The sequence below is a fragment of the Miniopterus natalensis genome, chromosome 3, assembly GCF_054644295.1.
Source record: "Miniopterus natalensis isolate mMinNat1 chromosome 3, mMinNat1.hap1, whole genome shotgun sequence".
Classification (NCBI taxonomy): Eukaryota; Metazoa; Chordata; class Mammalia; order Chiroptera; family Miniopteridae; genus Miniopterus; species Miniopterus natalensis.
In genome coordinates, this window is record NC_142083.1 from 97,883,106 (window position 1) to 97,906,639 (window position 23,534).

Below are 23,534 nucleotides of genomic sequence, written 5' to 3' on the forward strand. Positions count from 1 at the left end.
GCACCCAAAGACCCTTCTAGTTTCTAATCTGTCAATCTAGGGGTCTGCAATGAACCTTATCTGATGCCCAAACTCCCTCCCATACCCCCAACCAGAACACAGGAGACAACCCAGTGTCAAAGCGAATGCTTTAATGAGTGTTACTCACAATTACTCACAGAGCCACGTCTCTCAACAGCAGTGCCAGCCTCCACTGGCCCCAGATCTCTTGCCTGGGAAGGTAAACTGGCGGGGGGGGGGGGGGGGGGTAGGGATCTGGAGTTTAAAGAGTAAGCTGGGGCAAAGGGAGCTTCAGGAGGCACCCTACGGGGGCTGAGCTCCCGCAGTTCAGAGAACGGGCTGGGCCTCAGGCCGGCCCCTCTTCAGGCATTCCCAGCAAAGCCACAAGGGGCTCGAGGGGGGTGGGGGTCCCGACGGGCACAGGGTGGGTGCGCTCGTGCTTGCGGAGGTCGCTGGCACTCAAGAAGGCCTTGGGGCAGTGGGGGCAGGCGTGGGGGCGCACAGAGCTGTGCGTGCGGCTGTGCTTGCGCAGCCCAGCCCGGTCGGAGAAGCTCTTGCCGCACTGGGTACAGGGGAAGGGCCGGAGCTCGGGGTGCGCGCGCTCGTGCCGTCGCAGCAGCGTCAGCGTGGAGAACGTCTCCTTGCACTCCCGGCACACAAACTGCCGCGGCTTCTCGTCAGCCTCCTCAGCCGCCGCCTCGCCCGTGCCTCCCAAGGGGCCGGGAGCCTCCCCGACCCCGGCCTCTGGGCACTCCACATGCTCCACCGTCATGCCCACCACCTGCCACTGCGTGGCCATCACGCCGCCTGACTCGGGGGGCAGCCCTAGCAGCCCCGCTGGAGGGTCCCCGAGGCCGGCGCCTGCCGCTGGGGCCGCTGGGCCCTCGCCCGCCACGCCGACAGGCAGCGCGAGGCCCACCACCAGCTCCTGCTGTGGGGGCGCCCCTGAGGCCTCGCTGCTTCGATGGGTCCGCTCGTGCTTCCTCAGGCTCGACGATACCACAAAGGACTTCCCGCAGGCGCCGCAGTGGAAGGGGCGCTCGCCCGAGTGCACCCGGCTGTGCTTGGTGAGGCTGGCCCTCTCGGCGAAGGCGCGCCCGCACTCCTCACAGCGGAAGGGCCGCTGGCCCGAGTGCACCAACGCGTGGCGCTTGAGGTCCCAGGAAGCCACGAACGTCTTGTCGCACTGCAGGCACTTGAAGGGCCGGTCGCCCGTGTGCACGCGCCGGTGCATGGCCAGGTCGGCCGGCTGCCGGAAGTCCTTGCCGCACTTCTCGCAGCGGTAGGGCTTCACGCCCTCGTGCGCGCGCTGGTGGCGCCGGAAGCTGGAGGGGTCGGAGAACATGCGGCCACAGCGCGGGCACAGGAAGGGCTTCTCGCCCGAGTGCGTGCGCTCGTGGCTCTGGTAGGAGCTGAGCTGGGTGAAGCCCTTGCCACAGGCCGGGCAGCGGTAGGGTTTCTGTGCCGCATGGATGCGCTGGTGGCACGTGAGTGAGGATGACCGCGAGAAGCTTTTCCCACATTCTGAGCAGAGGAAGGGGCGCTCGCCAGTGTGGGACCTGTGGGAGTGCGGGGAACCCGGCATGAAGGCGGCAGGCCCGTCACCTGAGCGCGCTGCCTGTCTGCACCCTAACATCCTGGGGGCCTTGGTCTAGTCCCCTAAAGGCCACAGAGCTACACCCCAGAGTAAGAAACCTGTAGGTTGGGTGTCTAGATTCCAGAAAATGCCCGTCTGTACTACAAAGACCTAGACATACCGGACCCCACTCACGCCTGTGCTCAACCAAAGACCCTCTGAGTGGCCCAACGGCAAGCCCTGCCACTTTCCTGCTGTCCAGGAACCCAGACTAATCAGACCCCGTTTGTATCCTCCAGGGCCCCGCCCCATCATGCCCAGCCCCCCCCCACTACCCATAGTTCCACCCACTCACCTTCCCATTGGCTCATTCCACTCCTAAGACCTAAGCCCAGGACCGGTCACAGAGCAGACACTGCTGTCCCACCTCCACCCCACTGCCCGGCTCTTCCCAACCCCTCCAGGCCCTCACCGCTCGTGGTTGCGCAGGTCCTTGAGCTCGGCATAGGCCTTGCCGCAGCGTTCACAGCCGTAGGGCCGCAGGCCAGCGTGCGTGCGCCTGTGCTTGCGGAACACCGAGGGGTCGGCAAAGCTCTTGCCACAGTCGGCGCAGGTGTAGGGCCGCTCGCCCGTATGACCGCGCTGGTGGATCTTGAGCTTGGAGAGCGCGCCGTAGGCTTTGGGGCAGTGCGTGCAGCGGAACGGCAGCTCGCCGGCGTGCGAGGCCAGGTGCACGCGCAGGCACACAGGCTGCATGAAGCGGCGGCCGCACTCGGGGCAAGGGAAGGGCTTTTCGCCCGTGTGGCTGCGCCCATGACTGCGCAGCTCGGGTGCTGTTTTGTAGGCCTTGGGGCACAGTGGGCATGCATAAGGCCGAGGCTTGGCTGCTGCACCTGACACTTTGTCTCCGCTGGCATCCTCTGCTTTAGATTCTGCCTCTGGCTTCAGCTTCACCTCTGCCACCTCCTCTGCGCAGTCTACAGGCCCATGTGTGGCAGCGTGACGCGCTGCCCTGGGTGCATTTGGAAAGGTCTTGGTACAGGACAGGCACTTGTAACGGCGGCCCGCGCGCTTGTAGCCCAGGCCTGGGGACCGGGCCTCCACAGACTCCACCTCCATGGCCTCGATGGACCAAGCTCTGCGAGAGAAGCAAATTTAAACAGAAGCCACATCCCTTTGCCATTCTCCAAGGCCTCTCCCCTCACCAAAGCCCTCATGAGGCGTCAGTGGGAACCCTAACTTATCTGCATTTCCCACCCAGGGTGTCACATCCTTCCTTTTAGCCATTCCTGGCTCTGACAGTCTGCTCAAGATTCCTCTCTGGTCTGTACACTGATGAAAGGAGTTGGGCAGGGTGATTTCAGATGGGCTGAGGAGGCTGGGGTCATCAACATGCCCACCTGTACTTCAATCCCCTGCCTGAGCTTTTCCAGGCCCCATGGCCTTCCCAGGCCTGGTTCCATCCATCTCACCATCTTCCTTCAGGTCAGCATCCAAGGCCTGTGCCAGGATGCAGGCTCCTACACAAGGCTGCAGACAGAGGCTACCTAGATGTGGGTCCGTCCTGACGGTCTCCAAGCGCCCAGGGAAGACAGAGGTAGGCCCAGAAGAGGACAGGACCAGTGGGCTCAGTGTGGTGATTGGCACAGTCTGTCTGGAAATGACAGGTCCCCAGCATAGGCATTTTGTTTTTCCCCTCTGGTTGGTTAGCTTTCAGAGGCAGCAACTGTTCACACAGAATCCTGGCCTTACACAGCTGTAAGGGACTCCACCCCAGACAAGAATCCTGGTCCACCCTCTGCTCTGGAATCACCGTGGGCTTCTGCTCCCACAGCTCTGGTAATGGGAAGCTCAGTCACTCTCATGGCAGCTTGAGTCAGTGCTAGCAGTTAGAAGCCTCTGGGTCATAATCAATGTATCTGATCTAACCTGGCCTCCTGGGACACCCACTCTAGCTGAGGCCCCTTCATTCTCAGTTCAGAGCCAGACGCCCTCCACACAGCTGTTCCTGTGGATCACGGCTGGGAAGAAATAGGATTAACAGCTGCATTAGCCCTAACACCAGCTCATCCTCCCTGGGGGATGAAGGGAAGGGGATTATGGGCAGATCCACTTACGGAGTGCTCAGCAGCAGCTGCTGGGGTGGCCTGGGTGGGGTAAGGATCTGCTATAGAGAAGGGAGGGGAGCCTGGTGTGCCCAGAAGCTAGGATGGGAGGTAGGAGGCCTGAGTTCTCATGCTCCTTTCTAAGCCTATTTCCCCATCTCTACACCTCAGGGGTTGGTGGCTTCTAAGTTATGACCCAGGGAGGACACTGGAGCCCCTGGAGTAAGTGGCAAGGGCTGCCTCTTTAGAGCGAGTCCCCTTCTGCCTGGTGGACCTGCCTCAGTCCCCTACCCCTACACACACAATCTAGTGTACACAGGCAGCCAGCGTCTACTCCCTAAAGTACTATGTGACACTCAAGAACTTTCCATGGCTTCCATCACACCATGCAAGTTCCCAGGTTCTTCCTGCTGTTATAAATCCCACCAATCCTTCCTTTGAGTCCCATTTCACCCAGGAAACTCTTCCTACATCTCCCCTTTGGTTTTTGGCCCCAATCCTACACAACTCTGTTCCACTCTCAGCTTGTTTTGTTGTTTTTTCCACCTTTTCCACTAAATCCTAGGGCTGGAAAGTGAGTTAAAGGGCTTGAGGACCAACCTCCCCCAGGCTTGAGTTCCCTAGAGTTTCCAGGGGATCCTTCCCTATCTCTGGATGAGGCACTCACTACCTCCTTTCCAGACCATCTCTGGACAGTCTGACTAATAAAGTTTCTCTTTAATAAAAAGTGACAGCTCACATTTACAGAGCACTTGCTAAATAACAGGCAGTATCCTAAGCTCTTTACATGTATTAACTCATTTAAACTTCCTGTCAACACCATGAGAAGAGTACTATTATTATTCCCTTTTCACAGATAAGGGAACTGAGGCCCAGAGAAACAATATAGCATTGTGCTTAATAACTAGCCCATGGTCACACAGCTAGTAATTCTTAACTGGAAGCTGAATCCAGGTGTTTAACTTGCCTTGAGTTGTTGGGCCCTTGCTCAGTTATCTGGGCCTTCCCAGACTTGTCTGCCACCTGGGCCAGCCCCACAGTGACCAGACTCTGAGCTCAGGTCGCATCTTCGTCTTCTCTCATCCTTGTAGAACTGCCTTGAGACCAGGGTCAGAACCCTGCATGTCTGTTTCCCTCTCAGAGGGCTGGACCCCTGGGTTTTGAGCTCTGGGCCTCAGTCTTCCTATCAGTGAATCAGACACCAGATAGCTGGATGGGTAAATCTCTACTAAGGCACTTTCCAAGGGAAAGGGAGCACCAGGTTGGTGCCAGCAGGCACCCAACTCCACGAAGAGCAGAGGGCCAGGCAGGCTAGGCCCCTGTCTAAAATCCCACCATTATCTCCTCACTTCACAGTTCAGTGAGGACTCTTCACCCACCACTCTAGTGGTGTTTCTCCATGTCAGGCGTCTGAACCCTCTGTACAAGAATAATCATTCAGGCAGTGTGGGGCAGGACTCAGAAATCTTTTCTATGAACATACTCTCTGGGTCATTCCAACCATTACTCATTACTTAACCAAAGACACATCCTTAGGTCTTCACAAGCTTCTAGGAGAGGGGCATTTTTACTACACCTTGTTTTCAGATGTGCAGATTAAGCCCCACTAAGGGAAAAAACTTGCATAAGAACACAGAGCTAGTCAAGGAGCCCTGACTCAAATCCAAGTCTTCAGGTTTCTGGGCTGGGCTCTTCTCTAGCAGTCTTCATTTACTTAAGGCTTATTAGCCAAACCATGAGATGTTCCTAGGACAAAGACCAATATATTTTTCATGGCCAGAAAGGCCCTGAACCATCTAACTCCTGCCTACCCCAACTCCCACTCCTCTTCCCTGGCTGACTAAGCTCCACCCACACTGGCTCCTTTTCTTTCCTTCAAAGAGCTAAATTCCTTCTCACTTCAGGGCTTTTGCACACAGCTCCCTCTGCCAGAACCACTATTCCCCAAGGACCTTTGTGTAGCTATCCCTTTGATTTTATTTGGGTTTTGGGTCCCTGTCACTTTCTCAAAGAGGGCTTTCCAGACCACCTTTCTTAATGCTATCAGCACCCCTGCTAATCACTCTCTCTCCTCCCCCCTCTTTAATTTCCTTTATGGGGCTTTATGGATAACATTCCTTCTTGCAAGCTTAGCATGAGCCAGGTATTATTCTAAGAATGTTATGTGTACTACTCAAGCTAAGTCTCACAAATGCCTAGAAGTTTGTTACAGACTGAATGTGTGCATACATGGAGGAAAGGCCATGTGAGGACATAGCAAGAAGGTGGTTGTCTACAAGCCAGGAAAAGAGTCCTCACCAGGAACTGGCCAGCACCTTGATCTTGGACTTCCCAGCCTCCAGGACTGTGAGAGATAAATTTCTGTTGGTTAAGCTCCCAGTCTGTGGTTTTTTGTTATGGTAGCCTGAATAGACTAAGTTAGACAGTATTATTTCCCCCACATACAGACAAGGATACTGAGGCACACAGAAATGAAGTAGTCACGGTGACAGTCAGTATTCAAAGCCAGGTGGTCTGCCTCCCAAACTTCTGCTCTCTGTCCTTTAATTATTGCTTTCATAGCACTTACACATTTTATGGCTTGGTTGTTAATTCTCTGTCTCTAACACAAGAGTCTAGGCTAGCAAAGACCCAGGAACCTTTATTGTTCTGTATCCACTACACCTAGAACTGTGACTGGTACCCCAAAACAAACTGAAAGAATCAACCTGTGAGACACAATTCAAACCCAGGCCGAGCCTGGCCGGGCGTGACTCAGCGGTTGTGTGGACCTGGGATCCAGGCAATCAGGGTTCGATTCCTCGTCAGGGCGACAATGACTCTCTCATCATTGATGTTTCTCTCTCTCTCTCTCTCCCTCTCCTTTCCTCTCTCTGAAATCAATAATGATATATTTTTAAAAAAACAACAAAAAACAAAAAAAAACCCAGGCCTATAGCCTCTGCCTTCCCCATAGTAGACATTTGTGAGAATGTCCATCGACAACTATTTGTTAACTGAATTTCTCTGTCTATCCAAGGTCCAAACCTCACCCCTATTTCCCACCCTGGCTTCATTGCTCTAGTGAGGGAGGCTTGTCTTTGCTTCACTACTGGCTTAGAAGAGGGATGAAGTCCTGCTGCCTAAACGCCAGGGATGCAGAGATTTAATTCCCAGAGGGATGGATGAAGTGAAAAGAGCCACTCTTTAACGTCTCTGCACCTCAGTCTTCCAGGCCTAAACAAGTCGGCACCCACAGGCCTCACAGACTTGGGGAGATGGCGGTGGGGAAGTGTGAACCCCGGGAGCAGAGGTGAGAGTTAATTACTTCCTAGGCCTCCAATCTGGTCAGTTCACAACCTAACCCCAACCTACTCTTCCAGCCTCAGCTCCAGCGAGTTCCCCCCCTCCCTGCAGCAGCCTAAGCTCCAGCCACACTTCTCAAACTTCCCCACCTAAATGCATCTCCACATGCATTGCCCTCTGCCTCCGTTGTCTGCCTTCTCCCATGGGAAAACTCTTTGCCATCCTTCAAATACCGGTTTCCCCAGTGCCCTCGGGAAAAGGCAGAAGTAAGAGCGCCACGGCGCTCTAGGCCCCGGTTTTCTCATCAGTAAAAGCGGTCCCTGAGGTATGTGGGGGTTTGAAGAGCGTTAGGGCCTCTCCAGACGCGTTGAGGAGGGGCCGAGAGCTGCAGAAACGCTGCGCTTCTCGCCCCCTGCAATCTGCAACCGTCTGTGTCTGCGCCCCCGACAGACAGCCCCGCAGGCCAGGGCCCTGAGCTGACTCGTCTTGGAATAAGCCCTGGGAAAAAGTGGCCTTAGAGGATGTGGCAAGGGGTGAACGAAGAATGAGAGAATGAACAAATGAATGGACCGAGGGCCGGGGCTGGACAAAGACCTGCAAGATGGCGTTCTCTAGGACCGCGGGAGGGGTGGCCAGGACCTCGGCCGGGGAGGGGACCGCAGGCGCCCGGGCTCTCGCTAGGCGGGCTGCGCGCCAGGGACAAAAGCCCGCAACGTGGCGGGCTCTAGGACCCCCGGGTCCGTGCCGCGCAAGGCGGGCAGCCGCGCCTGCGGAGCCCAGGCGTCCGCAGCAGCCGGCCCGCGGGGACAGCCGGCGGGTTCTAGGACCCGCTGGGCCCGGAGCGCTCCCGAGCCCTCCCGGGGCCGCACTCCTCCCGCCCCGCCCGCGCTGCTCGCGCCAGGCCAACCCCATCCGCCCTCGGAAACTGAGGTCCGCTCGGATTTTGTCCGCGCTGGGGGCACCCGGGGATACCCGCGGCTTCCCGCAGGCGTTTCCTACCTGAACGGACTTGGGCTGGCTCCGTGGCGTCAGCGACAGCTCCTCTCACCATCGGAGCCCCGGACACTGCCAGGGAGGGGCAGGCGCTAGGACCCAGCGGGCGGGAAGGGGAGGGCGGAGAGGCGGGACCGGCGGGCGGAAGTGGAAGAGAGCCTCACCGACCCGGAGGAAAGCAAACTTTACGGAGGGTGGCGGAGAAGTAAATTGCAGGGAGTCTCCGTGGGTGCTAAAGACAGAGGACGCCGGACAGGCTTACTATGTACACCGGGCTCCTGTTAGCTCGGGGCCAGATCACCAAAAACTATAAAGTGGGAGGACAAAAAGGCCATGTTCAAGCTGTGTAGTGCCTAAATCCTCTTATATTCCACGACATTTCCCTTTACAGCAGGGAGTGCATAAAGCTCACCCCCACCTGTATTGAGAAGTTTTTCAGGGACCCCCACGAAAACTACAACAAAGTACTCAGGCTATGACTGCGGAACCCTTTTTCCCTCTTCTACGCTTAGTCAGTATGCACCGTTTCAATTCTAGCTGCTCTTGCCGGAAGTGTGGCTAAGGTTAGTGGGAAAGGACGCCGTGCTTTGACCTTCGTGGGCGGGGTCAGAGTCTCATTTTAGCGGCTTCTTGCTTAGTACCGGAAGTGTGTCTGCGTAGAACTGGGGCTAGGAGGCGGGTCAGGAAGTGTTCTCCAGGCGGAGGTTTCGCGGGGAAGCTTTTGCGGCTAGAACACTTCCTGTTTCCTAGTAACAATAGGAAGTGTCCGCGGAGCTGGGGGTAGGCTCCTGGCTCCTGCCAGCTGCGCCCTCACTACTCTACCTCCTTCCTTCTCCCCCTTCTCCTTTCCCTCCTTCCCTCCCTTCCCACCTCCTGGGAGCCCTGGCGGGGTGTGCGTGTGTGGGAGCGCGAGAGCCCCCCACAGCCACCCCTTGGGGCGCGCGGCTGCAGTTAGGGTGAGGGTCCCAGTGCGCAGGCGCGCTCCCGTTCGCGGTCCTCAACGGACGCACCCGCGGCGGGAACGAGAAGGGGCCACCCGAGTGAGGTAGGGGTCCTAAGAGGAAATTGGCCTAAAAGATCAGTGAGGCGAGAGGACTCCTTTGATAAGGAGATCAGACGATCGGGAGAGGGGATTCAACGAAGGGGCTTTGAGAAGTGAGAGCTCGGGGAGCAGGTTCAGTGAGGGGGTTAGTCTGGGATAGTTGTATTGGGGTCCAGGGGAAGTGAAGAAAAAGTCGGAAAGCCAAGGTGATGTAGAAGGGACGATGGGGTCCTTGCCCTGGAGAGGGCAAAGGCTTTGGAAAGAAGATTGCCTCAGTCAGTGGGTTTGCTCGGGTGTATACAGGCATTGCTATGTGTTGTGGGAGATTAAGTGACACAATGAGTATTCTTTATTTAGCACAGTGTTGGGCACCTGGTAATGCTCAGTTAGCATGTGTTGCTGTCATCATCAGTATTATGAGAGGAGGTAGAAAGACTGAGAAGGGGCAGTAGTGCGGAGGTGCCATAAAGAAAAAGGCAGAGGGGGTGAAGAACAAGAAATGGGATGGAATTTCCATGATGGGAGGTAGTTTGGGTTCAGGGGAAGTGGGTGAAAGAAGTGGCCAAGAGAATCTTTTAGAAAGAAGACTTTGTGACCATGAAAGGAATAGGGGATGTGGGGAACAAGCCAGCCCCTTCTCTGAATGGGAGCCCTAACTTCATCTCTCAGACCCTCATCTATCAGCTGGAGAAAGGCTGCTTTTTCAGTGCCTCTGGGCTACTCTATTTAGCTGAGGGGTGAAGGAGGGAGGATTAGGCATCTCTTATTCAGAGCCCAGAAAAGGTTCAGGTTTCCTTTTAAGATGTCACAGGAGGTACGTTGTTTGTTTCAGAATTATGGAGAGAAGAGGGCTTAAGGCAGTAAGATTTTTTGGATTTAGTCTGAAGAACAGGTTAATAGGTTTGCGATCAGAAGTCAGTTACATCCCTCTAGACTTACCTATACCTCTAGGGATGAGTTAGGCCTGGGGAGGCTCCCATATTTGGGCAGCTTGTTTACAGGGTGTCCTTAAACGATGGTGCTTTCAGATTAGATCCAGTAGAAAGCAGGTCCCTGGGCATTGCTGTTTGGGGAATCTCTCTGTGACCTCTGGTAAACTTGTTGCTTATAGAGCCAAGAGGTAAAGTTAATTCCGGCCTTCCTTCTGACCACTGCCCCCTCTTCCTAGGCCGTGGCCCCACCACCAGAGGAAGATGCTTTTACCACCTGCCTGCTCTTCCTGAACCTCCAAGTTTCTGCCACACTGCCCCATGGAGGATGTGCCCACCTCACTCAGCTGCTGTGACTGTCAGCACCACTTTTCTAGCGTCCTGGAACTGTCAACTCACCGTGAACTGCTCCATCCATCCTCCAACCAGGACAGTGAGGAGGCTGACAGCATCCCTCAGCCCTACCGCTGTCAGCAGTGTGGGCAGGGCTACCGTCACCCAGGGAGCTTGGTCAGCCACCACTGTACCCAGGAGACCGGACTTTTCCCCTGTACCACCTGTGGCAAGGACTTCACTAATCCCATGGCGCTCAAGAGGCACATGAGGACTCATGCTCCTGAGGGCCTCCCCAAGGAAGCCACTGCACACCTCCAGGGGGAGACAGTGTCCACTGATTCGTGGGGCCAGAGGTTTGGCCATGGGGAAAGCTGGGGAAACCAGAAAAAACATATCGAAGAAACATCTGGCTGTGACTCTGGGCCTGACCCTAGGGCAGCTCTGGACACCTGGGAAGATCCACCCACCAGACAAAGAGAAGGCTGGGAAAGCCAGCCAAATCCTGAGGAGGGTGCAGAGGACTGGGGGCCCATCACCAACTCTGCCAGAGCCCCACTGCTCCCCACTCCAGCCAGCAGCCTCCTTAGCAATTTGGAACAGTATTTAGCTGAATCAGTGGTGAATTTCACAGGGGGCCAGGAGCCCACCCAGTCCTCTCCTGCTGAGGAGGAACGGCGGTACAAGTGTAGTCAATGTGGCAAGACTTATAAGCATGCTGGGAGCCTCACCAACCACCGCCAGAGCCATACCCTGGGCATCTACCCTTGTGCCATCTGTTTCAAGGAGTTCTCTAACCTCATGGCTCTGAAGAACCACTCCCGACTCCATGCCCAATATCGGCCTTACCAATGTCCCCACTGCCCCCGTGCCTTTCGGGTCCCCCAAGAGCTGCTCGAACACCAGCAATCCCATGAGGGAGAAAGGCAGGAGCAGCTGTGGGAAGAGAAAGGGATGCCCACCACCAATGGGCACACAGATGAGAACAGTTGGGATCAACTCCCTAGTACACCAATGCTGAATGGCTCTGGGGAGCTGGAGGACAGTGGCCTGGAGGAGTACCGACCTTTCCGCTGTGGAGACTGTGGCCGTACTTACCGCCATGCTGGGAGCCTTATCAACCATCGCAAGAGCCACCAGACAGGCGTCTATCCCTGCTCCATCTGTTCTAAGCAGCTGTACAACGCAGCTGCTCTCAAAAACCATGTGCGGGCTCATCACAGACCCCGACAAGGAGCTGCAGAGGATGGACAGCCATCCGAGCCACCAGCTTCCTTGCCTGTGGCTGAGACCACCCACAAAGAGAGAGAAGTTCCCAACACCACCCTAGACCACCGCCCCTATAAGTGCAATGAATGTGGTCGGGCTTACCGCCACCGGGGAAGCCTGGTGAACCACCGCCACAGCCATCAGACTGGAGAGTACCAGTGCTCGCTCTGTCCCCGCAAGTACCCCAACCTTATGGCTCTGCGCAACCATGTGCGGGTCCATTGCAAATCTGCTCGCCGCAGCACAGGCCTAGGGGCTGAAGGTCCCCCCAGCCATCTCAAGGTGGAGCCTGACCCAGTAGGAGCAAAGGCAGCCCCATGTACAGATCAGGGGAATGGGTGTAGACATGAAGAGAAGGCCACTGATGTCCCCCTAGCAGCAGATAGGACAGCACCACAGGTATGTAGCATGTGCGGTATGCACTTTGAAGACCCTGAGAGCCTTGAACATCACAGCCGGACCCATGGGGAAGGGGAAAACAGCAGGAAAGAGACCAGGGTGTCACCTCCTCGGGCATTTGCCTGCCGTGACTGTGGAAAGAGCTATCGCCACTCAGGCAGCCTTATCAACCACAGGCAGACCCACCAGACAGGGGACTTCAGCTGCGGGGCCTGTGCCAAGCACTTCCACACCATGGCTGCCATGAAGAATCATTTACGACGCCACAGTCGGCGGCGGAGCAGGCGGCACTGGAGGCGGACTGGCAGTGCTGGGGGTGGGGGAGAAGCCAAACTCCCGTCAGGTGGGAACTGGGCCCAGGAGTTGGTGGAAGACAATGAGGGCCTAGACTGTCCCCAGGACCCTTCAGGGGAAAGTCCTAGTGGAGCCAAAGGCAACTTGGAAAGTGATGGGGGCTGTTTGCAGGCTCAAGCTGAAGGAGACAAATGTGGGCCTGAGAGGGATGAGGCCTGTTTCCACAGTGATAAAGAGAGCAGAGGTCCTGAGGAAGGACCAGAAAGGAAGGAGGCCTGTTTCCTTCACAACTTGGAAATCCCAGGTGATGAGGAAAACAATGGAACACGCTTTTGTGATGGCCTCCCTGGGGTGGATGAAGACCAGAAACCCGCCACTGGCCAGCCCAGCTCTTCTCACTCTGTTGAAGCTGTCACTAGCTGGCAGGCTGAGGTCTCCCACACATGTTCTGTCTGTGGGCATTCTTTCCCCCATGCCACCGGCCTGCTGAGCCACAGGCCCTGCCACCCACCAGACATCTATCAGTGCTCCGTTTGCCCGAAGGAGTTTGACTCTCTGCCTGCCCTGCGCAGCCACTTCCAGAACCACAGGCCCGGGGAGGCAGCCCCAGCACAGCCTTTCCTCTGCTGCCTCTGTGGCATGATCTTCCCTGGGCGGGCTGGCTACAGGCTTCACCGGCGCCAGGCTCATGACTCCTCTGGCATGACTGAGGGCTCAGAGGAGGAGGGAGAAGAGGAAGGAGCAGCAGTGGCAGCCTCCTCCCATAGTACCTCACTGCAGCTCTCGGAAACAGAGCTGTTGAATCAGCTGCAGCGGGAGGTGGAGGCGCTGGATGGAGCCGGTTATGGGCACATCTGTGGCTGCTGTGGTCAGACTTATGATGACCTGGGGAGCCTGGAGCGTCATCACCAAAGTCAGAGTTCTGGGAACACCACAGACAAGGCTCCCAACCACTTGGGAGAGTCAGGTGATGCCACAGAAGCAGTTGCAGATGGAATCGTGGAGGGCGCAGTGAGTTTTCTGTCTGCAGTGGATGGAGACACAAAGTCTGGAGAGGGTGTAGGTGCCACAGTTGCAGACAGCCTCTGCTTACAGGGTGGGGAAACTTCTCTGGAGGCCCAGCCCCGTCCCTTCCGCTGCAACCAGTGTGGCAAAACCTATCGCCATGGGGGCAGCCTAGTGAACCATCGCAAAATCCACCAGACTGGAGACTACATTTGCCCTGTCTGCTCCCGCTGCTACCCCAACCTGGCTGCCTACCGCAATCACCTACGAAACCACCCACGCTGCAAAGGCTCTGAGCCCCAAGTGGGGCCCATCCCAGAGGCAGAAAGCAGCAGTGAGCCCCAGAATGTGGCAGAGATGGGGCTGGGGCAGGCAGAAGTGGAGAAGTTCCAAGAGGAACTTAAAGTAGAGCCTCCAGAGGAGATGACCAGGGTGAAAGAAGAGACATGGGAGGAGACCACTGTGAAGGGGGAGGAGATGGAGCTAAGGTTGGAGACTGCAGAGAAGGGCTGCCAGACCGAGGCCAGTTCTGAGCGGCCCTTCAGCTGCGAGGTATGTGGCCGGTCATACAAGCACGCTGGCAGCCTCATTAATCACCGGCAGAGCCACCAAACAGGCCACTTTGGCTGCCAGGCCTGCTCCAAAGGCTTTTCAAACCTCATGTCCCTCAAGAACCACCGGCGCATCCATGCGGATCCCCGGCGTTTCCGCTGCAGTGACTGTGGCAAGGCTTTCCGCCTGCGGAAACAACTGGCTAGCCACCAGCAGATCCACCTGGAGCGCGGTGGGGGTGGGAGCACCCGAAAACTGACTCGGAAAGATTGGCCCTTCCGGTGTGGGCGGTGTGGGCGGAACTACCGCCATGCTGGCAGCCTCCTAAACCACCGGTGCAGCCATGAGACAGGCCAGTACAGCTGTCCCACCTGTCCCAAAAGCTACTCCAACCTCATGGCCTTGAAGGACCACCAGAGGCTGCACTCAGAGAGCCGCCGGCGGCGAGCAGGGCGATCCCGGCGGGCTGCTGTCCGCTGTGCCCTCTGTGGCCGGGGCTTCCCTGGCCGGGGTTCTCTGGAGCGGCACCTGCGAGAGCATGAGGAAGAGACCAAAAGTGGTCAGGGAGGCCCCGATGGCACAGAGGGCAGTAAGGGGAACCTCACTGATGACGAGGGACTAGAGGACAGACCTGGTGGTACTGAGTCAGTGTGCCAGCTGGAGTATGGAGCCATGAGGCCAGGGGAAAAGAATCATAGCCCCATCATATCAGCAGGTTCAGAAGCCACAGAGCCAGTATCCTGGGGCATGGAACAAGCAGATGGGCAGCAAGGAGACAGGGGACTGGTGAATCATGATGGAGATTGGGTTTCTCATGGTCATGTACTGACCAAGCCAGAAGACGAGTCAGGGGACAGTGTCCCCAAAAGTCCTTGCCACCTTGGCAACAGCCAGCACAGTGGACCTAGTCTGAGTCATGTGGATAGCTGGGACACTGGAGACAGCAGCCCTCAGCTCCAGCCAGAGAGCCACCCCTTTTCCTGCTGCCGTTGTGGTAAGACCTACTGCCAATCGGAAGGCCCGTTGAACCACCACACCCATAAGGCAGACTGCCACTATTGCCTGCTTTGTTCTAAGGAGTTCTTGAATCCTGTGGCCACTAAGAGTCACAGCCACAACCACATAGCTGCCCAGACCTTTGCCTGCCCTGACTGTGGCAAGACATTTCAGTCCCAACATGAACTAGCCAGTCACCTGCAAACTCATGCCAGGGGCCTCAGTCAGGTGCCACCCCAGATAGAGGAAGCCAGAGGTCCCAAAGCTGGGGCAGTAGAGGATGAGGTAGATCTCAATGGTCAAGGGAAAGCCCAGAAGGCCCCAGCAGACCCCCCCAGGGCCCCTGGAGAGAATGCTGAGAGAGCTAATGGAGGGCAGGGAGTAAAGTCCACAGTGGCTGAAGATGAGCAGCGGCCCTTCCGCTGTGCCCAGTGTGGACGTTCCTACCGCCATGCCGGTAGCCTGCTGAACCATCAGAAGGCCCACACCACTGGACTCTATCCTTGCTCCCTCTGCCCCAAACTTCTACCCAACCTGCTTTCCCTTAAGAACCATGGTAGGACCCACACGGACCCCAAACGCCATCGCTGCAGCATCTGTGGCAAGGCCTTCCGGACAGCTGCCCGGCTGGAGGGCCATGGGCGGGTCCATGAACCCCAGGAGGGGCCCTTCACCTGCCCCCGTTGTCCCCGCCACTTCCGCCGCCGCATCAGCTTTCTGCAGCACCAGCAGCAGCACCAGGAGGAATGGACAGTGGCCAACTCTGGTACGGGGGTATGAATGGGCAGAGGATTGAAGGATCCCAGAGGAGGTGGGCATACAGTGGAGGGCAAAATCTGGCCCCGATGTAATGGGAGAGCAAGGAGTGAGAGGAGGGAGTCACGTGGATTCCAAGAGGTGACCAGCAGCTTGAGTATGAGAGAAAACTAGTTTGAAGATCTGCCTTTGGCCTAAATCTGAACCCCTGGGCCAGGTAAATAGATATAGCATGGTGGGATGGGGTAAGGAGTAGGCAGGGGCAGAGGCAGCTAGCTGTCTGGGCTCCTTGCTGTGCCAGAGCCAAAGAGAAGGAGTCTTTTTGTTTTGGCTACTACATCTGTAAATCCTCCTGATCCAGCCAATAATGATTCCCAGAGCAAAAGATGATTTAGGTTCTACTCTTTTCTAGAGTAAGCAGGGAGCCAGGGAATGAGGAATGGGGTGTGGGAGACACCCCCATACTGGACTTCGTGGCTTCAGTAAAATTAGGCCACTGAATGGCCCCCAGCTCCCTGTCCCTCTTTCCCTGCATCTGGTCTCTGCTCCCCCTCCTCTTTTGAAAACCAGACCTTTGGTCCTTTCCTACCAGTATTGCCTCTTGTCTCTTCTCTTTCCCTTTATTCAACCCTTTTCTTCTCTCTCTGCTGTGAATGTCCTTTTTAGGATCCAACCAAACCACCCTTTCCACCTGCACACCCCCTACCGCCAGCACACCTTTAACTGGAGGACTGAGTCATAGATAATGGTTTCCTTGAAGCCAGGCCCAGCTGTAGCAACAACAGTCATTAGCCCCTATCTCCCTCTATCAGGGAATCTCCACAGAGTCACCTCCACCCAGCCAAGCTGGAAGACGAGACTGTGGAATAGTGGGACAGCCTATTCCCTCAGCAAGCCCTGGGCTTGCTCACTCTACCGCCTCTAGAGATCTCCCAGGACCCATTCCATTTAGTGGCCACCAAGGGAGGGTGTCCTGAGATGGTGGGCCTTTGACCAGAGATTGTCACGGAAGGAGGGATGGTGGCTGAGATCCCCCTGAGAGAGCCAATGAAATGGCTTTCAGGATAAAAGATTCTTGTGACCTCAAGGGAATGAGTGAGGAGCCAGTCAGCCAAGTCTGGGAAAATTATTGGAAGTCCTAGGACTCTGGGGTTCTCATACAGCTTCCTGGGGCCATGGGCAGGGCCATGGGCAGGGCCAGGGAGGGGGAATATAAGCTGTGTGGTGTCTGCCCCCTCAGTCAGTAACTTCTCTCTCTCCCCAGGAGCCTCAAAGGCACCAGCGGTGGGCCTGTCATTGCCCCCTCCATCCACCCCCACGACCCCACTCCTGGACCCTTCACCCCAGTGGTCTGCAGACCTCAGCTTCTCCCTGTGAACTTCAATTCTCCAAAGATCAGAATACAGGGCAAGAGTGCAGGTTGCAGGGAAAGGCTTGATCTCTTGTACTCAGGAGTAGTTTGGGCAACCCCATCTCTTCTCCCCTCCCCTTGCAAAGAGGATCCAGATCTGTCTTCTTTCCCAAGCAGGGGGTGAGATTCTCCTCATGTCCCTGTCCTTGAAGGATCTCCTTTCCCAGCCTTTGTCACCATGCTATTCATTATGACCATCCCGTAAGAAACCTGATGCCAGGGTCTGCAGTGATGCTGGGCCACCCTCACCAATCAGATTCCAACACTGGGGGAGGCAGATTTAGAGAGCCAGGGGTAGGAATGTTGCCTGTGGAAGGGGGCCTTTTGCTACAATTTGTAACTTATTTTCTAAAGTCTATTTTGTAACAATTTATTTAAGTTTAAAAAAAGGAAAATTGCACCACCATTCCCCCCTCCTCCTCCAAAAAGAAAATTTTCCAAGTACTTGGCTGGTGTGATTATATCTGAGGGGATGAAGACCAGGGAAAGCTGGGACGCCTGCGTCGGAGAGCAGAGCCGAGAGGGAAGCATCTACAGGTGACATCTCCCTGTCCTGCAGGGTTGGGAGAGGAGGCAGCTGCCAATCCGGGCAGGCTCCTTTCCAGAGCCCACTGGGCTTTTGGGCTGCTCCAGCGCCTGGAATCGTGTGTGGATGGGGGGAATGGAGAGGGGAAGAGGTGGTGATGTGTCTGCAGCATCCCAGAGCCACCTGTCAACAGCCAGCTGGTTGGCCTGTTAGGGAGAGGAAGAGGGGGGCAGTGTCCTCACCTCACAACTCTCTTCCCTCCCTAGAAGGAAGAGGGAGAAGGTGCTACTTGGCCCCCACGATGGATGAGGGAACAGGTTCAGGAGGTTGAGATGCCTGTTCGACTCAGTGACGAGAGCCAGAACTGAATCCAGATGGGCCCGTCTACTGCTCCACCCCACTCAGGGCACCTAGAGGTGACTCAGAACAGATCTTTCCCTAGACAGACAGAAGAGGTTTGGAGAGGGAGGATCAGCACAAAGGCCTCAGGGCCACATACTTGTATTGGCCAGGCAGCTTCCAATCTCGGCCTCGGGCTCGGGCTCAGGCTCGGGCTCCGGCTCCTTGGAAAAGTAGACCTGCCAGTCCAAACTGCTGACCCAGTTCTCATAGGTGGGGAGCGCTGTGAAGACTGCAGGCCGTGCGGGGCCTTGGCAGGCATCCCCAAAGCTGTGCAGCCCAGCCAGGAACCATGTGCCCCTCACCTCATGCACCAGTGGTGACCCAGACAGGCCCTGTAGGGGTCAGGTAACACTGGGTGACTTCCTCTTACCCCCAGGCAGCTGCAAAGGGCAGAGTGGCTAGGGTGCCAGTTGGCAAAAAGGCTGAATTTCAGATAAGAGGCAGGTCTGGAGGCCAAGCCTAGCAGGTCTTGTACATGAGCTGCAGGGTGAGGATGCCAGGGGTAAGGTTTGGGGGACTGGGGCTTACCTCACAGCGGGGCGGCTCACCCACAACACTGGTACACACCATCTCTGGCAGAATGGGGATGCCATCGCTACCAAGGGCAGCATGCAGCCGGCTGCAGGCCCTGGGCCCCAGGAGGGTGACAGGTACTATCTGAGAGGTGCTGGTGCCTGTGGTGGGGTGAGGGGGAAAGACCCGGCTGCCTCAGTGGCCTCTGGGCTGGATGGACAGCTGCTTGTGGCCCTGTCCTACATACCTGCTCCTTGGTGGGTCAGACCCAAGACCCAGCCACGTTCCCCATCAGGCAGGTGGTGGTCTGCGTAGGGCAGGCAGAGGGGCCGCAGGCTGGGGCCTAATGTCACAGGCTGGGCCAGCAACAGGAGGGCCACATCATAGCCCCCCTCTGGGTGGGTATAAGCCCCATGCAGGATGAGTTGCTTTAGGGTGCGTTCCTCTGGCCCGGCTCCGAGCCTTACACTCCATTCCTCTGGGTTCTGACGCCTGTGCGGAGACAGTACTGACAGCATTGGGCGCAGGACTGCCAGCAGGGATGGTGGGGCACGAAGGCGAGGGAGATGGGGCTCACCCAATGAAGCAGTGGGCAGCAGTCAGCACCACCTCCTCTGACACCAGGGCTCCGCCACAGGCCAGCTTCCCCTGGTGCTTCAGCCTGGCGTCCCAGGGCCATGGGGAGGAGGCTTCTGCCTGGGGACCTCCTCTCCCCAAGGATCCGCAGGCTGAAACAGGCGGATTACACCATCTGCCTTCTTGCGAAGTCCTCACTGCCTGCCAGGCCCTGTGCTAAGTGCTTCCCATGTACTATCAAATCCTCACAGCCTTTTATTTCGTTACCCTTGTAACCAAAGTTCCCTAGAGGTTAAGTGACTTTCTAGCTTAGTAACTACAGGTAAGTAGCAGATTTGATATTCAAAAGCTAGGGCCTAAGCTTTTAACTAATGGTCCAGCCTCAAGGGAGTGGCCGGCTCATTATTCCTCCACCCCACCTGTCTGCACCCCTCTGGGCTTGGACCTGCCCCAGAATTCTTGGCTCACTAGTTCTCTTACCATCAAGACATAGCTTCCTTCCCAGGAATTATTTTGCATGCAATTTGCACGTTAATCGCTTTATGCTAGAATTCTGAGTGGAAGCCCTGCCCGTCCAGTCTCACCTGGTCCTTGCTTGGAAACGTAGCTAACCCCAAAAACCTTCAGCTACATCACCAAACCCATAAAGTTCTGAAACGTCTATGCCTCTCAGCCCTAAATGGGGCTGTTCCCACCCTAGGGGCTCAAAGGGGTGGGCCTTAGAACTCCCCTAGTTAGCATAGGACAGTTTGTGGGTGCCCTGTGTCCATTCTCTATCCCAAGCTGAAATTTATTTCACTGTGGCTTCCACCTGCTGCCCAGTCCTCCTGCGGGCCTGGGTGTTCCCACACACCGCACTTCAGCCTCCGCTCGTACCTACACAGCTGTCCTCATCACTCATCTGCAGGGTCTCGGGGCTCTGGGCCAGAAAGGCTGCGCCCCCAGCTCGAGCCTGCAGCCAGGCGCTATGAGCAGTCATGTCAGTCAGCAGCACAGGAGTGTCTTCCTGGGCGCAGCTTGATGTGAAGCTGATGATCCCAGCCTGAACCCAGTGTCCATCGGGCTCATTGCACAGCACAGGACCCCCGGAATCTCCCTGGAGGGGGCAACGGAGTCAAGGACAGACACCTGAGCCCCAGCCCTGGGCAGACCTCTGCCATCCTTCCACCCATCCCTGTGGATTGAGCACCCAGCCCAAAGCCAGGCCTCTCCCCCTTCAGCTCCCTTCCTCTCTCCTCCCCCTCAGACCTGACAGGGCCCCTGCACCCCGGGCTGGGCACCCCCACACAGCATCCCAGGCCGAGCTGGGCTGGCTAGCAGCGGCTGGTGCAGCCTGTTGTAGAGACAGTTACACGTGGGCCGGCTGATTAGACGCAGGCGCAGATTCCGTAGGGTCCTGGGAGCTGGAAAGAGATGGGGGGTTGGGGCCAGAGTCTGGGCTCTGGGGAGCAAGGGAGACTAGAAACAGAAACAGTTGGCAGCTGAGGCTCTGTGACCTTGGGCAAGTGGACTGGCCCTTTGGGCTTCAGCCTAGGACAGCACTTACCATCATTAGTGTCCTGATCCCAGCCAGTGGCCCAGCAAGAGGTCCCAAAGGGGAAGCGGTGGGCAGGTTGGGGCAAGCAGAGGGGTGTGTGTGCTGTGGGGTGGGCGAGCTGCAGCAGGGCCAGGTCTGAGCCCTGGCTGTAGTGGCTGTAGGCCCTGGGAAGCTGCAGAGCCGTCACCCCCACCTCCTCTGCGCCTGGGCTCAGCCCCTCACGCTGCAGAGAGCCCAGAACAACTGACCAGGAGTTCAGTTCTGTCACTGCCGCTCTGGAAGGAGAGGGACAAGGCCCAGGCATGGTGTGCAGAGGGGCACAGTACACCAGGGGAGACAGAACAAGGTAGGTGAAAAATGGACAAATATCAGCCTGCGGCTTTAAGCAAGGTCTTTCCTCCTCCCAAGCAGTTTCTCGTTTGTGAGGCTTCTACCGTGACGCTGTGAAGAGTAACTCGATAATGAGTCCCTGGCACATGGCGTCGTCTTAGGAAACAGTCCTTCGTTATTCTAGAGGCAGGGTTTAGTCTTGTGGAGTCTGATCCCAAAGCACCCACCCCAAAGTCAGAAACCCTGTCGGACCCCAGCCATGACTCACTTTTCAAAGCAGTGGGCCGCGGTGAGGACCCAGGTGTCTGCCACCAGGGAGCCACTGCAGATGTGGACCCCCTGCCTCCTCACACTGGCCTGCCACGGCCACTCGCCAGGCCCCGTGTTGCCCTCCTGAGGCTCAGGGGGGCCAGGGCCACGTTGCCCACAGGCTGTAGAGAGGGGTGGGTCAGGCTGACAGCAGGCCCCTATCCTGCCCTCACCCAGGGTCCGACCCAGACCCAAGTAAGGCCCAGGCCCCATGTCCCCAGAGCTTACCACGCTGAGCTGTTTGAAGACCTGGGGAGAGAGACACAGGTAAGACTTGGGGGAGCCTTACCTACCTGGCCCAGCTTTGGTGGAGGGGACAGGTTGGAGGACAGGCCCTGGGCCCTTGTCTATGACTCTGTGGCTACCTCACCAGCCCCTCCCAGAGTGAAAATATTTATATGAGGTCCAGAAACAGCTTTTATTGGAACCTACTCAGAGCATATGCTCAGTAATTAACTCTCCTCCCTCAGCTGTGCTCAGCACTTCAGGGCCTGAGGAGCAGGGCCTGGGGTTCAGCTTGGGACCAGGCCAACCCTTTTCCACGCTTCAGAAACCCCAACTCCTGCCCCCCCGCCCCCCACTGAGTCAGGAGGCAGCCTATATATGTGGAGAGCATTAGCTTAATTGTGCCCTCAGCATGAAGGCCTTCGAGGAAGGATTAGGGGCCCGCGTCATGTCCAAGTGAGGGAGGGCTCTAAGAGGTTGAGATTCACCCCACCCATTTTGACGACTCAGACACCCCCACCTTTGCAGAAACTGCCAGACTCAACCAAAGAGTCCCCTGCCCTGCCTCTTCCCCATAATAGGCACACACAAACACACTCATTAAACACCTGAGCCAGGAGAGATGGGACATAAGACTGGGAGACTGAGGCTAAAGGGCCCCAGAGCTTGCCTATGGTCTTCCTAGAAGTAGAGAGGCAGACGGGCACAGGGTACACACACAGGTACTATGACAATCCAGCCCAAGAAAATCATATCTATTTTGACACAGGCAGCCACATACACCTCCCCACACACAGCCAGACACAGTTACATCGCCACAGGTGGACTGTCACCCCACAGGCCGTCTTCCTCACACACAAGATGTGCTGGAGCAGAGGGTGGCCCCTGAACCCCCACGATACCACTCCCCCACCCACTCAAACACAGGTGGCTCACCCTCTATGAGGACCACAGCTCCCAGGATAAGTAGCCCTGGTCCCCAGCTCTGCTTCATGCTGCTCCAGGCTACTCTGCCGCCCTGCTGTGGCTCTGAGAGGCCACCTGGGTCTCCCTAGCTCCACCTCTGCTCCGCCCCCAGTTGGCTAGGAGTCAGGTGTCATTGTTTTTCCTAGGCTGGAAGGAAGCCAGTGGCTCCTGGTCCTGGGGCTGTGTGACCCTGGGCTATTTACCACCCCTCTCTGGGCCTCAGCCATGGCCAGACTGCCTGAGTTCAAATGCCAGTTCCCTCACTCCTTGAGTAACCTTGGACAGTTAGCCTGTCTGTGCCTAGTCTGAAAAACTCAGAACTTTTGAACGTAAAAACACTTAGACCAGAGCCTGGCATAGAGTAAACTATCTCCTGTAACTGTGAAGGACACATGGGCAGGCCCTCCCAGTTCCCACTTTCCATTTCAGCTTCTGCACCTCTCTCCCAGGCCCAGGTCCAAGTGGATTTCACATACCTTCTCCCATCTTGCTTCAGATACAGTGTGTTCAGGGCTGGCAGTCAAGGGGCCAGGGCTCTCTGCTACTTGCTAGCCATGAGACTGGCAAATCTCAGCACCCCTCTAGGCCTGCCACCTTTTCAGCAGACAGTTCCAGTGGTGCCCACTTTTCTTGCTGGTGTTGGAAGACTCAATCAGGGGGGAAGAACATTCAGAGTACATTCTTTCTTGTTCCTGACTTTAACTCAGGCCAGCCCAGAATGTTCAGGAACCCTGACTCCAACACAGAGGCAGCTATGGATAGGGTGAAGAGCACAGAAACCGGAACCAGATGGCCCTGGTGGGTTAAAATACTGAGGGCTCCCTAACCCCCTTCCAGGCACTAGCTGTGTGATCTTAGGCAAGTTACTTAGCCTCTCTTCACCTCAGTTTCCTCATCAAGATAGGGATAATAATAGTATCTATGTCATACAATTGCTATCAGGATTAAACGAGTTAACACATGTCATGTTCTTAGGCAGTTCTTGGCATGCAAGTAAGTTCTGAGTAAGTATTAGGGAGAACAAGAAAAAACCCCAACCTGTCCCTGGCCCTTCAGGGCTGCCAACACTGTCTTGGGGTGGTTGATAAGGTTTCAGCAAGCATGCGTAGAACCAGGGCAGCTTCCCCTTGCAAGTGGGTGCTTGGCCCTCACAGGAGAGGAGGCCTGGCTCCCGTGGGCAGCAGCAAGCTGCCAGCCTGTTTCCT

The 23,534-nt window shown here is 56.6% G+C and overlaps 3 protein-coding genes across 5 annotated transcripts; 1 reads left to right on the forward strand and 2 right to left on the reverse strand.

Annotated features, from left to right (window-relative positions):
• Positions 1-238: 238 nt before the first annotated feature.
• ZNF668 (zinc finger protein 668) lies at positions 239-8,066 on the reverse strand. The gene is made up of 3 exons (XM_087815808.1): positions 7,966-8,066; positions 2,049-2,714; positions 239-1,559 (listed from the first exon to the last, which is right to left on the reverse strand). The coding sequence occupies exons 2-3, from the start codon at positions 2,693-2,695 to the stop codon at positions 347-349; spliced, it is 1,860 nt and encodes a 619-aa protein (XP_087671934.1). The 5' UTR covers positions 2,696-2,714; positions 7,966-8,066; the 3' UTR covers positions 239-346.
• Positions 8,067-8,205: 139 nt separating this feature from the next.
• Positions 8,206-17,389, forward strand: ZNF646 (zinc finger protein 646). Of its 3 annotated transcripts, none has more exons than XM_016217673.2 (3): positions 8,206-8,522; positions 10,170-15,544; positions 16,799-17,389. In XM_016217673.2, exons 2-3 carry the CDS (start codon positions 10,252-10,254, stop codon positions 16,909-16,911), a joined length of 5,406 nt encoding a protein of 1,801 aa, XP_016073159.2. In that variant the 5' UTR covers positions 8,206-8,522; positions 10,170-10,251; the 3' UTR covers positions 16,912-17,389. The 3 variants fall into 3 exon arrangements, with proteins under 3 accessions (XP_016073159.2, XP_016073157.2, XP_016073158.2); XM_016217671.2 differs by lacking the exon at positions 8,206-8,522 and adding an exon at positions 8,706-9,004; XM_016217672.2 differs by lacking the exon at positions 8,206-8,522 and having other exon boundaries at positions 9,587-15,544.
• On the reverse strand, positions 16,956-22,767 carry PRSS53 (serine protease 53). Its single transcript, XM_016217677.2, is given in 11 exon segments — positions 16,956-17,677; positions 17,971-18,205; positions 18,402-18,547; positions 18,634-18,878; positions 18,964-19,114; positions 19,839-20,058; positions 20,211-20,365; positions 20,509-20,774; positions 21,098-21,260; positions 21,367-21,387; positions 22,300-22,767. Coding segments are annotated over 11 exon segments (2,022 nt in total). The 5' UTR covers positions 22,358-22,767; the 3' UTR covers positions 16,956-17,315.
• Positions 22,768-23,534: the final 767 nt, after the last annotated feature.